This window comes from Bolinopsis microptera, chromosome 1 (assembly GCF_026151205.1).
Source record: "Bolinopsis microptera isolate Bmic1 chromosome 1, MBARI_Bmic_1.0, whole genome shotgun sequence".
In the NCBI taxonomy this organism is placed as follows: Eukaryota; Metazoa; Ctenophora; class Tentaculata; order Lobata; family Bolinopsidae; genus Bolinopsis; species Bolinopsis microptera.
Window position 1 is genome coordinate 8,299,705 of NC_087072.1, and position 15,537 is coordinate 8,315,241.

General features: G+C 40.3%; 2 protein-coding genes across 3 annotated transcripts in view; one reads left to right on the plus strand and one right to left on the minus strand.

The window, feature by feature from the left end:
- LOC134811823 (small ubiquitin-related modifier 1-B-like) overlaps positions 1–15,537 on the minus strand; it is a 93,671-nt gene that overhangs the window by 65,991 nt on the left and 12,143 nt on the right. The window lies entirely within an intron of this gene.
- LOC134811731 (zinc finger protein 737-like) lies at positions 12,752–15,419 on the plus strand. The gene is made up of 5 exons (XM_063818768.1): positions 12,752–13,010; positions 13,189–13,651; positions 13,817–14,026; positions 14,197–14,384; positions 14,514–15,419. Exons 1-5 carry the CDS (start codon positions 12,821–12,823, stop codon positions 15,305–15,307), a joined length of 1,845 nt encoding a protein of 614 aa, XP_063674838.1. The 5' UTR covers positions 12,752–12,820; the 3' UTR covers positions 15,308–15,419.

A 15,537-nucleotide genomic window follows, 5' to 3' on the forward strand; every position in this document is an offset into this window, starting at 1 on the left:
ATGAAACACAGATTCCATCATCTGAAGTACCTAGTACCCTGGATTCTATCCTTCACTCTACTATGCCCTATAACTGTAAGTGTAATAAATTATATTATTATTATTTGCGGCTGACGGACAAATAGGAACCTGTCAATTTTACCTAGTTAACTAACTAACATACTTACTAAACTGTCATGTGAACCAGTGGCGTAACGTTGCCTGTTGGCGCCCCCCCCCCCCCCCCTCGCCGCCGAAAATGCGCCCCCCTGTTGGCGCTCCCTCCCCTTTTGGTTACCTTTGTTACGCCACTGATGTGAACCCTACCCACTCCCAGGTTTTTGGTTGTTCGGTTAATAGGATTGTTAGAATATGGATCACATCACTGATTGGGCCATGTGATGTGATACCTGTGGGAGCCCGGAATGAGAGGTTCTTAGTTGTCGGTCACCGTTATTTGCTATTCTTTATAGCCTTTGATAAAATGTTATTTCAAAATTTTTCAAACGCTCCTGTTGTTAATTTCAGCATGTTTACTGGTACTATAATATTGAAACCATAAAAACTGCAGTTAACATGTTTAAGATGTTTCAAATTTGGCCTAAAAATTAATTAATTAATTCTTATTTCAGATCATATATGTTCTACATGTTCATATATGAGGTCAAGATGCAGAGATGATGTGTATTGTGTGTGTACTTGGAGTTGGACTGCATTCATTTGTGGTGGGTCACGTCGGTTAACACTTCTCAGTGTATGACGTTCCATATTCTATTCAGTATTTATAATACCCGTCCAAGCTGCTAGCATCCGATCTATGGGTTACAAAAACAAAAAATTAATTTCTTTACTTCGTAACTTCTGAACATGCTCAGTTAATCGATACCAAAATTATGCATACAATGTCGAAAACACTTTTTTTTGTGTGTACCAATATCCTCATCTTCAAGTTCAAATGAACATGTCCTTATTTAGGAGGAGGAGGAGGAGGAGGAGGAGGAGGAGGAGTATTCATTAAAGTTTCCGTAGTACCATTATTAAACTGAGGTCAGTTGCTCTTAGTGAATCGAATTTGGAACTTAATTGTATTATTTGGAGCAATTTATGTCAATGACATCGCGTCTCTCAGCAACTAATATACAAAGGACAAATGAAGTAAAGATTATAGTAATATATCAACGTTTCGGCCTTTGACTGAGCACATGATCAATCGTTATTCGTAGCTCAGTTTTTATCAAAGGCCAATACTTGCCGCAAAAACGTCTGTTTATTACTGTACTGCTCTTTTTATTTGTCCTTCGTACTTTAGAGTTTAGTTGCTGAGAGATGTAAACTATTATCTAGGTCAATGGTTTATATCGCTCCAAATATGGTACTTAACTCACAGTCAGCCCTTACCTACGCACTACGGTCAATGTGAATCTTTAAGAATTTAACTTTAAATTTGCTTTTTATGTGGTCGTTTCATTCGATAATATTCTGATCGAAACTAGTCACAGTTTTTTTTTGCGCTAGCCTCTGAGCAACCTCATCTTGATTCAAATAGGTTTGTAATTTTCATATTAAAGTTGACAGTTCTGCCGCCAGATGAAGTGCATTTTTTTCTTCAGCATTTGGCCAAGATGTCATATTTAAAGGTAAGATGTTAAGCTGATAAGTCGTTATGAAACGCTAGCCTCAGCAGTCAGCATACACTCATTGCCAATTTTGGCCATAAATACGCCTCAACATGACATCTGGTATGGATTATCGACCATCGTTCATGACACATATAGGTTGTCAGAAATTCTCATACATACTTATTCTACTCGCCCTAAGAAATTTTCTCAGGAATTTCTTTACCACTTTTCGAAAACGCTGAATTCAAATTTTACCCACGAACTTTCCTAACGAGTAAAGTCTCTAATACATTAAGTAGAACATGCGGGTCACTGACGCGTGCCTATTGTGCATATAATCAAAGTAAGACAAATTGGCCTAAATTCTGAATTGATAAACAATGTTGCTGGTTTGTCCTACTCCTTATAGTCCGAGACGAAACGTGAATTCGTTAGCTTTTCGTTTTAAAAGTGATTTTTCAACAGTTATCACCTTTCTAGATGATGCTTTGAAAAGTTGGCATTCATCATTCTTTGCATTTTTGTACCAAATGCGATGAGGGCGTTTTGGGCCACACCCTTTTCCAGGGTTGCAGTCACTCGAATGTTTGCAGTTTAATTTCGATATTCTGATACGCATAAATGTACCTAAGAGCCATATTTATATACAGTGTATAAACTATGAAGCAACATATACCTTAAAATGTTTATTTTCCGTTTCGGAAATGTGACTGGAAAATGGATTTTTGCAAGTGGTTAGCAGATAGCAGTCGAACGTGTATATGTTCCCAAATAAGGGCAGAATAATAAAATTCATAAGTTTTTACTAGTTTCTTTATTCTTTTATTTATTTTATTTGGCACTTCTGTCCAAAGTGCATGTATATTGTATACAATATCTGCACGAAAAGCTAACGAATTTGCGTTTTAGATCGTTTGGGCTCTGAATATTACTTATATCATACACATGTCGTAAGTCGTTGTAAGTAATGCATTTCTGTATAGTGCATCACAAAATTGAACTTGTACTTTATTATTATACATCTGTAGATCAATTCAGCAAACAATTTTTTGCAGGTCAACATTTTTTTCAGGTCTTGCACTACTGAAAGACTTCTTTTATGACTGCTTTTACATTTTGCAGAAATTAGTTCATGTTTGTGGTTCATTTCTAAAATGCTGATTAAATACAAGGATAGCAGTGATTTTTAAGATTATGGGGTGCTACGAAAAAGCTGATTTGGAGAGCGGAAGGATTTTAGAACTTTAACTGACAGTGACAGTGTTTTAAGTGCGAACACTTATTTTTAAGTAGTTTACTGATTGGACTTTTGGTTTTAGTTTATCCTCTCTCTTATTGTACAAGTAAGACAGCTATATGAAATCTGGTAATTAAAATAGCGTCTCATAATAAAAGTGATTCTAACATCATCGATCATCTCCTTATGAAAGCACGTCTTCTTTACTGTTTGTCTCTCTCTTTTATTCTTGATCGTCACAACATACGTCCTCGTCAAAACATCCATTTTAAACTTTCTGCCGTCACTCCTGTCCACGGATTAAACTGTAGTCTCTTGTTACCTGTATGAGACTTGAATGTGAAAGTGGTACCACGTGACTATGAGATTTGGTTGATCTCTGATCACGTGGTATTGGAGTAATGAGATTATGTATCTCTAGTCATAGATTCCTATAGCTTAGAATTCGGCTTGAATCCTAGACTACTGGATTGAACCTTGATATAACGACGAGTAACGAGTAACGAGTAAGATTAGATATTACTCTCTGGACACGAAATCCTGTGGATTCGTGGTTACAACAACAGGTTGACGGGCGTATTTCTTTTAGTCTTTCTTATAGACGTCGTGGTTTTTGAAGCCGTGGTTTTTGAAGATCGACAAACATCGTTTGATTGCCAATGCCCATATTTTTAGATTCGTTGTTATTTGTCCCTTCATAATTTTCCAAGATGTAACCCTGCTCATAAGTTAGCCATAGAAATAATAATCACTAATTTATTTGAGTAAATATAAAACGTGAAATAAGGAATCAGTTTATTGTCAATTTAACAGATAAATGCTTATAAAATTGTAAACTTTTTGATGGTAACCGAGGTGCCTTACGGTAGGTGGAGCAGAGCGTGCTAAAATTGCGAAATGGCCAACGTTACATGACGTAAATGTCTTTGATATCAAATTGGAATATCCAGGAAACTTAGCTGTGACTGTTTGTGCAGAGAACGCCGGAAAAAGTAAAGGAACCAGAAATTGTTCGCTAACAGCTGTCAGGGAGGAACTCTGTCAAGTACTTAACAGTGCCAAATATATAAATTGCTGATGAGGTTCTCTATTCAGTGAAGAGAAAGGTTCTGTAAAGTGATCAAATAATGAAGAGAATTGTAAAATAAAAAATTGACCAATATAATAGATGTGGATACTGGCGGGGAGGTGATCATTGTTTGTTTACATTAATAGGGAACACATGTTCAGGAGGCTGAGGAGGTGATCATTGTTTGTTTACATTTTAGGTGGAACACATGTTCAGGAGGCTGAGGAGGTGTTACATATTTTGTATTATAGAAGGCTTGTAACACATGTAACGCCTTCTTGTTACCCCCCTTTGAGGACCCCGAATTATTTTCTGAACGAAAGCTCAAAAATAACCGAGAAATCGACCTTCTTATTAACTCATTTTGATGACCGTTTCTAACCTAAAATTGCACGAAAAATCGATTTAGCTAGGTTTCAGAACCTATAAACACTTCCTTATCCCTCAAAATCGATGTTTTATAGGTTAGAATGCAAGCAACAAGCAACATATATTTTGATCCTTCGGTTCTACAGCTCTTGACCTAGGGCTGAAACCGAAAGATCGAGGCAATCCTAACCTTAACTGATCGAACTTGAGCGAAGAGCAGAGTACGAAAAAACACAGCAGGTAAGCATCTCATTTTTGTGACTGTTCCTCACCTGTACAACGTTGCACGAGAAATCGATTAAAGTTGGTTTTACAGCCCAATAACGCTTCCTTTTTCCTCAAAATTGTTGTGTTACTCAAACAAAGAACATGTTGATTCTGCAACGAAAGAACAAGGAGATCGTCTCATTAACAACTCAAACAGGTTCAACAGGAAGAGTGAGCACTGAGCAGAGGGACATTATATCGTATGTTTACATTTCTTATCTGTATTTGACCCTTTGTTCACATTGTTATCTCTGCCACAGGTTGGCAATTTCAAGGTGCTCTTATCTGCAGACTGCACCTCGGTACACACGCCATGATTACGTCATACAGAACTAGAAATTGTGTGAACCGTGACCATTACAACCGTGCCCAGTGCCCATGTACAATGCTAACTGTTGGGGGGGGGGGGGGGGGGGTTGGGGGTTGTTTACGATAGTCAAACAATCTTGATAGTGTATCAAGGTCTCTCCTCCAACTGACTGCTGTGCTTATCGTCCAGTCAGGAACAGAATAATAACATGATTTTTTAGTTATAGTATGTCTCGGCTGAACTGCGGAGATAAGTACAGTTTGCTGTAATATGTACAGTTTGCTGTAATATGTGGTCGCGATTATCAACTCAGTGGAATTTCAAATGATGAACTGTGCTTTAAGTTTACACCAACTGGAACCAAAGGAATATACCCATGAGTGCTCCCTAACTTAACTTGGACGGTAAGTGTTTGACAATAAAAACTAGGACACGAATTCTCTGACAAGAAATGTATGTTACAGGAGCAGGCACTTGCGGTGTACACAAGGACGAGCATGGTTGTACCCATAATTGAAGTACCAGTTCAACATGGTCCAGTTTATTTTCAACAGGTTAGACAAATAAATCAAAATATCAATTTGTGTGGTAAATTAGTTATATTGACGTTTTAAATATGTAAACTTGGAATCAGTTTTAGAATGGTAATAAGAGTTTGTGTAACTTTAAATGTTGCACTTGCCCTCAAAGGCAAGTATGCGTTTATTTTGTGTGTGGGGTGTTTATTTAAGATGAGATAACACGGAAGTATTGGTAAAATTGATAACGGGTAATGAGTGCGCTGTTGGTATGGTTCGAGTTCAATGGACCTCTCTTTAGTTCGTTAACCAGCTACATTTTATTTCGGTTCATGGGTCAGATCTTTGCTGTACGCTATTAAAATTTCTATTTAAAATCTACTTGTACTGAATGAAACAGGCAGATATTTTAGCTTGTACCGTACAATTTTGTGTCGTTTTTCCTCCTCAGTCCCCCTCCTCCTCCGTGTTCTCTTCTGTCCTCCTCCTCCCTCCTCCTCCTCCTCCCCCAGTCCTCCTCCTTCTCCTCATTCTCCCCCTCTTCCTTGTCCTGATGTCCTCTTCAGTCCTCCTCCTCTCCCGTGTTCCTCCCCCTTCTCCTCCTCCTTCTGCTCCTCCTCCTCCGTGTTTTCTTCAGTTCTCCTCCTCCTCCTCCTCCTCCTCCTCCTCCTCCTCCTCAGTACTCCTCATCCTCCTCATCCTCCTCCTCTTCCTCCTCCTCCTCAGTCCTCCTCATCCTCCTCTTCATCCTCCTGCTCCTCTTCCTCCCCAGTCCTCCTCCTCCTCCTCCTCCCCCTCCTCCTCCTCCTCCTCCTCCTCCTCCTCCTCCTCCTCCTCCTCCTCCTCCTCCTCCTCCTCCTCCTCCTCCTCCTCCTCCTCCTCCTCCTCCTCCTCCTCCTCCTCCTCCTCCTCCTCCTCCCCCTCCTCCTCCTCTTCCTCCTTGTTCTCTTCAGTCATCCTCCTCCCCAGTTCTCCTCCCCCTCCTTATTTTCCTCCTCCTTAGTCCTCCTCCTCCCCAGTCCTCTTCAGTCCTCCTCAGTCCTCCTCCTCTGTTTGTCCGCTTGTATCCATGCTACCATGATACTATGTTCGTGCTTAAAAATTAACTGTGTATGTATCGACATGAATTTAATTTCCTCAAAGTCTTAGAATCTAAATATGCCGTTTTGGTGCACAAAGTGCGAGATCCCCGTCCAGTTCCTTGATAACAATTGTTACAAAGGTCACTTGGCTTCTAAGCACGGGTTGAAAAACCTATTCAGTTGCGGTGGGTAAATACATAATCACCATTTTTTTCGTGCAAATCTTATTGCCGCACATCTATGCTGGCAACAGTGCAAAATGCACTTCATAAAGTTTTGGAACCTTCCCAACAGTTGAAAGTTATCTCTTGATGGATGTCCATGTCGCGTGGTGTTCCTTTCTAAAAACAGCAACAGATATATTTTTCAGTCAAGTGTGAAGCATCTTTCAACTCCTGTGCTTCTTTGACCAGGCACAGAAGCGGGTGCAAGTGCAACCAAGACCCTGTTCCCTGCACCTACAACGGCTGCCAATACAAGGGTGCCAACAAATACCTGGTGAGCTATTTTTATTAGTTGAGCTGCAGATAAGAACAGTACGGTTTTGCTGTTGATTTAATACGTGCAGGTTTACGATTCTCCTGATAAGCACTACCTTTTTCAGCTCAAACAGCATTTCCAGAAAGTGCACATGAGGGCGGAGGAGGTTAAGTGTCCCCGTTGTTGGAAGCTCTTTACCGGCAACTACAATCTTGTGAGGTACGTATACTGGGTTGAGCTAAAAAACAATCAGAGTTCCTAGTACGTATGTTAACAATTTGGATAAAATTATTAACCATTTTACACCTTTGAAATCCCCTGTCTGACCGACTTAGCAAAATTCACCAGGAATACTGTTTCAGGCACCAGACGTTTGCCTGCACATGGGCGTTTCAGTTAGTGCCACAGTCATCGCAGGAATCGCAGGACCCGTACGACTTCGGAATTGTAGTCCACAGTTCTCCTCCGCCTCGATCACCAAAAACAGTAAGTTTCTCCACCTATTACGTGCTGGATTGTTCCTTTAGCACAGGGATTATTAGTACTTTGTTTTAAAGTTATGAGTGCAAAAAAACATTGTTCAATTTAAGATTGTCTGGTATATTTAAACATTCAGGTTGATATGACAGAAGATATGCCCTCTTCTGTCGACAGGATCCGGATAGAGGTCGATGACCATATGGACTTCGAAGACAGCAACGTAAGTTTGACTCCGCCATTGTATTCCAATCCAAATTTAGAAATATGTACAGAAAGACTGAACTTAGTACTTAGTAAAATGTAATGATGGCAAAAACTTGCTAATTAAAGTATGTGTGTAATCTTCTTCAGGAAATCTGTATATCACATAATTTAAATATTCTATGTCATCCAGGTTGCTACAATAGAGAAGCGGTTGTTAGGTGGGGTTGAGCTGCAGTCTGGGGATCTCCTGACGCTTGGTCCGAGGCAACTACTCAATGACGTCATCGTCTCTGGGTGGCTGCAAGTCCTGGTCGCCCAGTATGAGAACTCTTCCGAGTCCTTCCATGTACCGGTGCAGGGGCCACTCCTTTACTTGCATATGAAGGATTTAACGCAGACAGAGGTAATTTTGATCATTCACTTACAATAATTTGTGCAATCCTAGGGTGAACCGTACTATATTAATATACTGTACCAAACACTGTATTAGCACACTACAACATAATGTGGCGTTATCAGAGCTATTTACCTGTAATACGTACTGCAATATGTTTTTGACAGGTGAACAACGACGCGTGGTGCCAAAGGGTAGCTCACACACTACTCTGTGGGCTCACCCTGCTAATCCCAGTCTGTGACGCCGGACATTGGCTCCTGATAGCCGTCACCACTTCCTCCATGAGGATTTATGACAGTTTGACGTCTTATGGACAGCAGTCATACACAAGACTCAGGAGGGCTTTCAGCATGCTCACACATGGCCGTAAGTCAAATTTGTATTATCAAAAATTTAATGTTTGAAGCAGGGCCCGGTATGGTAAGAGAATATGATTTAAAATGATTTAATTTTTGGTAACTGCAACTGGGAGTATATATAATGTTGTAGAATGGGTGCAGTGTGAATATTCCGTGAAGTATCTGGAAGAAAATAACAGTATCCGTAAAATGTTAAAAAACTAACATATTCAGCACTGCTGGAGGTTCAGAAGATCCCCGTCCCCCAACAGACAAACGGAGTGGACTGCGGTGTATACATGCTTCTGTTTGCCGAGCGACTCATGCAGGTATGTTATTTTTTAAAATTGACATTGGCATAGAGTAATGTGGAAATATAAAATTGTATGGTGTGCATATGTAAGTTTTTCAATGATTCACATTACGGTACAACCTTGATGTACGTTTCTGTGGACTACATTTGTACACAAGTTCTTCCCCTATCCATTGTCCATCACATGTAAGTTAAACCCGGAACGTTTATTAAGCTGAAGGACGAAGGTTCACGTAAAACTGAATTTAGTCTTCACCCAGGATATGAACATGGACTTGGAAACGTCTGTCAATCTGCGCGCACATCTTAGAGTGCGCATCGAAGAGCAGGTTGAAGAGCATTGAAGACTAGCTTACAGCAGATGTACTTACTTGTACTTGAAAAGGTCTCCTCCTAGTCGTTGGAGTAGCCTGCACCACATAGTAACTCCTTTCTCCGGTGTATTAGACCTCTCCAGTGAACCCTGTCTGTAGCTTGTTGTTCTGCATCTTCTATCGTGATGTTATCGACACCTGTGGAGATTGCTGCATCCTCCCGGACACAAGACAACCAGTTTTTCCGAGGTCTACCTCTTGATCTTTTACCATGCTTTGGGATCCAGTGCAGAAGATAGTTGGGTATTCTTTCTTCTGGCATCCTCACCACCAGCAGATGACATTATAATAATATATAAAATAAAAAAATAAAATAACTGTTCTTTAGAAGAACTCTTCTGAGTTTTTTTCCCCTATTCGTAGACAACTGGTCAGCTAACTTCGTTGAAATAATATTTTTGAAATGTTTCTTTGTACGTCCTGTGCCAATTGCCCAACACACCCACCCGTTCCCCTCATTTACACTAATATTCTCTCTCTCTCTTAGTATGAGCCTATCAGCAGTCTACCTCATGACATTTTTCAGTCCGTCCCTTAAAAATGTTGTTCTGAAGGGACAGAGGGTATGCAGTTACTTTTTTGTATTACTTATATTTGCTCGGATCCATTCTGTAAGGTTTCCAAACCATACCTGGTCATAACTGTTTGGTGAATATTGTAGAGAGTAAACTGTGGCTGAACATTTTAATTTCAGGCGTACGATGGTAACAAAATTCTGTTCTTTGAGTACCGTGATGCAACTCTGAGAGCCGTCGTCCAGTCCTCTCACAAGGATCAATCTTACCAGCTTTCGGTTTGTTTAACCCAGAATTGTGAACTTGGTACTGAAGCCTTGAAATATCTGTTTACCGTCATTTGAAAGACTAGTTTATGTAACATCATGATACAGGAAAAGTAGAAATTAGTTTGAACGATGTCCAATTTAAGTAGTTCTAACCTCTATGTGATTTGTTGGCAATGAAAGTTTTGTTCAGCGATTGCTGTCGACGTGATTTGTGCCAAATAGGAAAATTATTTCATAGTCTACAATTAAGAAATTATGTTCATATCCGTAGATGGAGTTGAACACGAAGGAAAAAACTGTACAGAAATACCACTGTGCCTGCAAAGTGGGTACGACACCTTGTTCACACATGGCAGCAACTTTGATCTACGCTTCGAAAAATCTCTCGAAAACATCAGGTATTGCATAATTCACCAACTAGACATGAATCTTAATAATAACGGTTCCACAGAACGGTCATAAAAAAATTTCATGCTCACCCTAATGCTGACTTAATACTTAGTTCCAGTGAGTTGGCTCAAGAAGCCTAAAACCGCCAAGAAAAAGCTTGAATCGATCCAGACACTGGATGCTTTGCTCCGACAGCCTTCTGCGAAGAAGATGTGAGTATGCATCGCGGTGTGAATTTACAATACTTTTTAAGGCGTAGCTCATAGGCTGCAAATTCAGTTAATCTAAAATGGCCTCCAACCTGACTTATTATACTGTACATTTGCAGGAGATTGGAGGAAAATGATGGTAATCCTGATCAACCGTGTGCTGTAGCGGACTTCTCCGCAGGGAGTAAACAATTCTATGACGACATGGACTCCATAATCCCTAACTTTGGATTGAAACTTGTGCTGTCAGAGGAGCCGGCGCCCGAAACTGTCCCCTTGATCAAGTGGGCAGGTATACTTGTGTACAATCTGCTACAGAAAGGTATGGTGATTTGTATATTGAACTACATGTAACTAATATATACATGAAATCATCAAGTCATGTAAGACGGAACGTGTAATGTCGAGTACATTTGTAATACTGTTAAAATGACTAACTTAAGGAAACAGCTTCAAACAGAATATTCTGTTGTAATCCAAACATTTCTAATTTGTGCAGGGCAAACGGTCGACAGTGCACGTGAGTCTTTACGTGAGATTCAGCTTCCCGACGGGGACATAGTACAGCTGGCAGAGGACACTACAGGCCAGTTCTCAAACATACTGTACTGTGCGGTGAAAAAGTTCAGGCTGACGAGCACAAAGTTCCATCAGGTGCTGACTCTCCTGTCTGGTAGATCTAAACCTGGAAAAAAGTCAGAAAAGGGTAAATATGAAGGATCTTCTCAATGCTGTGCATAAGTGAAATGTTTTCAAGGATATTTCCATTACCTGTGAAGAGTGGTCCGCGACTTCACAATTTTCCTCACTAACCGATATAACATTTTGATGACCAATTTCCAGTTAAAACAAGAGAGGAAAGGATGACTGACCTGTTCTACGCTGCTAACCGTCTCGAGGGTCACTCTGCTCTAGAGTGGGGCACTACTCACGAGGACGAGGCTAGAAGGGAGTTTGCAGCTTTAACAGGTCTGCAGGTCAGTGCAGGTTGTAACTTGTAAACTGTTTGCGAAACTGCATACCTATCACAATGCCACAAATATGCATACCTTTCCAAACAATCACTGCTACATCTCATAACATATTATACTAGGCTGCTACCGGTATATGACCTTATGGATTATTTTATAGTACCTTTTCCTAACTGTGGCACAATTTAAGGTAACTGAAACAGGGATATTTCTGGATAAGGAAACTTCCTGCCTTGGTGCATCACCTGACGGGTTGGTTGGACAGGACGGAACATTAGAGATTAAATGTATTTTCTCTCTAAAAGACAAGTCTGTGGCAGAATGGGTAAGAAAGTGTCAGGCTCAGACAACAAAGGTTAGGAACGTGCCCAACATGCCGTATCTGCGAGCTGGACCGGATTCGGTTGAATTTAACTCCAACCACGCCTACTATGACCAGATACAGGGACAGTTGCATTTTACTGGTTTGTACTTTCAGGTTTCCAGATTGTAGAGTTAGAATAGCGATAATTTGGGGTGGACGACAATTGCCCAGTGTAATTACATTGCATAGGTACCATAATTTGTTACCATGGCAAAATCTCAAAATTTAGAACATCAAATATTTGCTCAACAGTCCCTCAATGCCCTCAGGAAGGAAGGTGTGCTATTTCTTCCCCTGGACACCAAAAAAACCATATTTCTACATCACAGTCCAGAAGGACCACTCCTACGTTCATAAGATTGTGCAACTCCAGACATTCTACTTCAATGAATTCATACCCCACATCCTCAACCAAGGTGAGCGGCACTAATTTTGACCTGTACATTAAATTTTTTCCTGTACAATTCAGCAGTGCATGCAAATTACACAAGAGTTTCTCTGAACCACCACTTAGTCCCATATCAGCCAGCTAATTGAAACCTCTTTCAGCCGAGCACGATCTTGCAGAGCCATGCGTATCGGACTCCGATGACGAATAATGTTTGCACCAGACTCTGCCACGGACTTTAATACTTTAATTTGTGAACATTTGGTGGGGGGAGGGGGGTCGAGAAAACTGTCACAAACGTCAAACCAGTTTGCGTACAAACGACCACTGCTCGAGGAGGATATTCCTTTCAGTGCGATTCTAATTTCAACGAGGCCTGCACGACATCAACTTTCTAACTGATATATTGAAATCCCGGCCACAGATTACCTGTGCACACAAGTACACACAATCGCTTTCACACCACACTGGAGGCCCCGCATTGTTTTTGTGCGCAAAACTTACAAGGAAGGGTGCTATTTCTAATATATGTACAGTTGCCACTGCACTGGTCACATCGTTTGGTGAGGATATCACATAGCACTATAATTGTAAAAGTCAAAAATTGCATTAACCAACTTTTAATCCTAACTGATCTTTTAACGTTCAACTAAACCAAGTTTGTTATATTTAGAACATATGTCACTGTGGAAGGTGTTTGAAGGGGCCAGGTACTGTGGAGGTGTGCGTGAGCACAGTCTCAGAAGATACAAGAGAATAAGAGACAACAGAGATAAGTTAGTGGAACTGGGTTTGATGACAGTAGATGAACCACTGGAAGGTTACCGGACTGAAGAATGGGAGGAACACGCCACAGCTTACTCACAATGTAGGTCTAAACTATACTAATAATGCCCATAAATGTGTTTGTGTTTATGTGTGTGACTGACGCAGCCAATAAGAATATTCTCTGGAAGTCGGTGAGTGGTAAAGAGTGCAAGTGTGTCCATTAAATCAAGGTTTTGAAAATCTTGTTCTGGTATCTTAACCATTAGCTCACAATTCAGATGAGATGTTGCTGAATCGGTATTCAGATGGAGCGATAAAGCTGGAGGAATTTGTTAAGGCTGATCCCAGATACCCCTCTGACAGTGATACGGACAGTGCTCCTGAAACGAGGAACAAGAATGTAAATGGTGAATCGGATTTTGCAGAATGTACAGACGAACGAAAAGTTAACCAGTACTCTGCTAACGAAGAAGCTGAAGGTCCTAAAGTAGAGGATCTAGAGATGTTCCTACACTCAGAACCTGAGTCTGTACCAGCATTGAAAGATCTATTTGTCAACAAGAATTTAACTTCTCATCTCGGAGAAGGTCCTGTAGATGTGTGTAAATTGATCGCAGAAAACCCTGAGTTTACACATGAAATATGTGAGGCTAACATAGACTCTCTTATGCCGGATGAGGAGTTCTATAAAATTACTTGTGAGACTTATCCTGGTGGCTGGGAGAAGTTCGTGGAGGACATGTTAGTAACACTGTATACTGGATAACTTTCAACTTGACCATAATCGCGTTTTGGAGCTTTAACTTGTGTTCCTTATTTGCATAAATATTTGTCAGAGTCCAAATTCTATTTAAATTTTGAACTTAGCAATATGTTATGATATGTTCAATGGGTACTCCTTTTCAGGGAAAACGGAGAGTCCTCAGATGAGGAGATCGAGAGAATTGAGCTGCCCCCTGATCTCTACAATGAACTTATATCAGACAAGAGTAATGATGTACCTGACGATGATGAGGAACGGTTTAAGTTTGGTGGAATAAACAAGGATCAAACAGATACTTGTCTTGATCGAGTACTTGAGTTGTATGATAACTATCATAACATGACGCATGACGAGTGAGTTTTGATACTGTGTTGTCCTAGTTCGTATTAAAAGTTTCCTTTAAACATACTGTAATGGCTTCACTTAACCGATAGTTTTCAGCATATGTTTCGCAATTGTAGTTGATCGCGTGGTGCTAACTGTACTTTTAAGATTGCTAACATGACAATTCTTCATCTCGCAGGTATAACAAAAAGGTGAAGACGGTTCTCAAAGACAGGGATAGGATTGTTGTTCTAGATGATGATGGCGACAACACCAGACGAAGTACTAACAAAAGTAACATACTGCAAACCAAAGACTGTGTCAGAAAACCTGAATCTGATGACAACTTACCTTCTTGTAGCGGTGTACAGCACGATCTAGAACATGGTGAGAACAATCTCTAGTAGCATTTAAGGAAGAAGGAGTCGTAAATGGTCAGTTAACACAAATGTATACCTTTATGCACGAGGCTGTGCAATATCATTAAATAGTTCGTAACTTTATTCAAACTTACAGGTCAACAACATCATTGCACTGCAACCGGTTGTCTGAAGCTGTTCAAGACGCAGCTAGAGCTGGAGACACACAAATGTGGGACGACTCGAGAAGTATCAAGGAAGGGGAAAGAGAAACTACACAAGTGTGAGACGTGCGGGAACATGTTTGGTTGGAGAAAGAGTCTAACAAGACACATTAGAACAGTACACGATGAAGTAGCGAGACTTACCTGTCCTTACTGTCAATATAGGACTGATCATCAGCACCACCTCACCCAGCATATTTTAACACACACGGGGGATAAGCAGTACAGGTGTACACATTGTGACTATACCACTGTTCAGAAAAATACCCTCACTACTCACATCTACCGTAACCACACAAACAAGACACACAATTGTCAGTATCATGAGTGTGGTGTTAAGAAATCCTCTGAACAGGAACTGTATGATCATATCAGTTCAGAGCATGCACTACAACAATACAGATGTGATGTGTGTCCTATGTCTTTCAAAAAACTTGATGGCCTTAAGAAACACAAGCTGACACACGACGATGATGAGTTCAAGTGTAGGTATTGTGGGAGACGGTTTCTGCGAGCAGACAACCTAAAAAGACATACTGTGATACACACCGGTAAGAGATCACACGAGTGTGATGTGTGTGGTAAGCGGTTTACTAGAAACAGTAATCTCACAGTGCATATAAGAGTTCACACAGGAGCAAAACCCTACTCCTGCACTTACTGTGGTATGGAATTTAATGTAAGTAGTGCAAAAAACAGACATGAAAGTAGCTGTAAATATAAATAACATTATAATATAATATTGTTTGTCTCAAACTTTATTTGTTTGAAAATAACATTTGCTGAATAAAGAAAGTGTAGATGCCGATTGCCGACTCATTTTTAAATTTTCCGAACTGCCCAGTTTTATCAATTGTAACAGCTTTGATACAGAACCGCTGCTCCTCAATCTAATTGTATGCACGTGCAGCACTTCTATGTCAACTTGTTACAAGTTTTATATACTAACTTTTACAT

What these genes read in the sequence shown, in the direction of transcription:
- LOC134811731 (XM_063818768.1), top strand. Translation starts at nt 12,821, where the DNA reads ATGTCACTGTGGAAGGTGTTTGAAGGGGCCAGGTACTGTGGAGGTGTG. An exon ending in CGCCACAGCTTACTCACAAT is followed by an intron (nt 13,011 to 13,188) that starts GTAGGTCTAAAC and finishes CTCACAATTCAG; the next exon opens with ATGAGATGTTGCTGAATCGG. An exon ending in GAGAAGTTCGTGGAGGACAT is followed by an intron (nt 13,652 to 13,816) that starts GTTAGTAACACT and finishes ACTCCTTTTCAG; the next exon opens with GGAAAACGGAGAGTCCTCAG.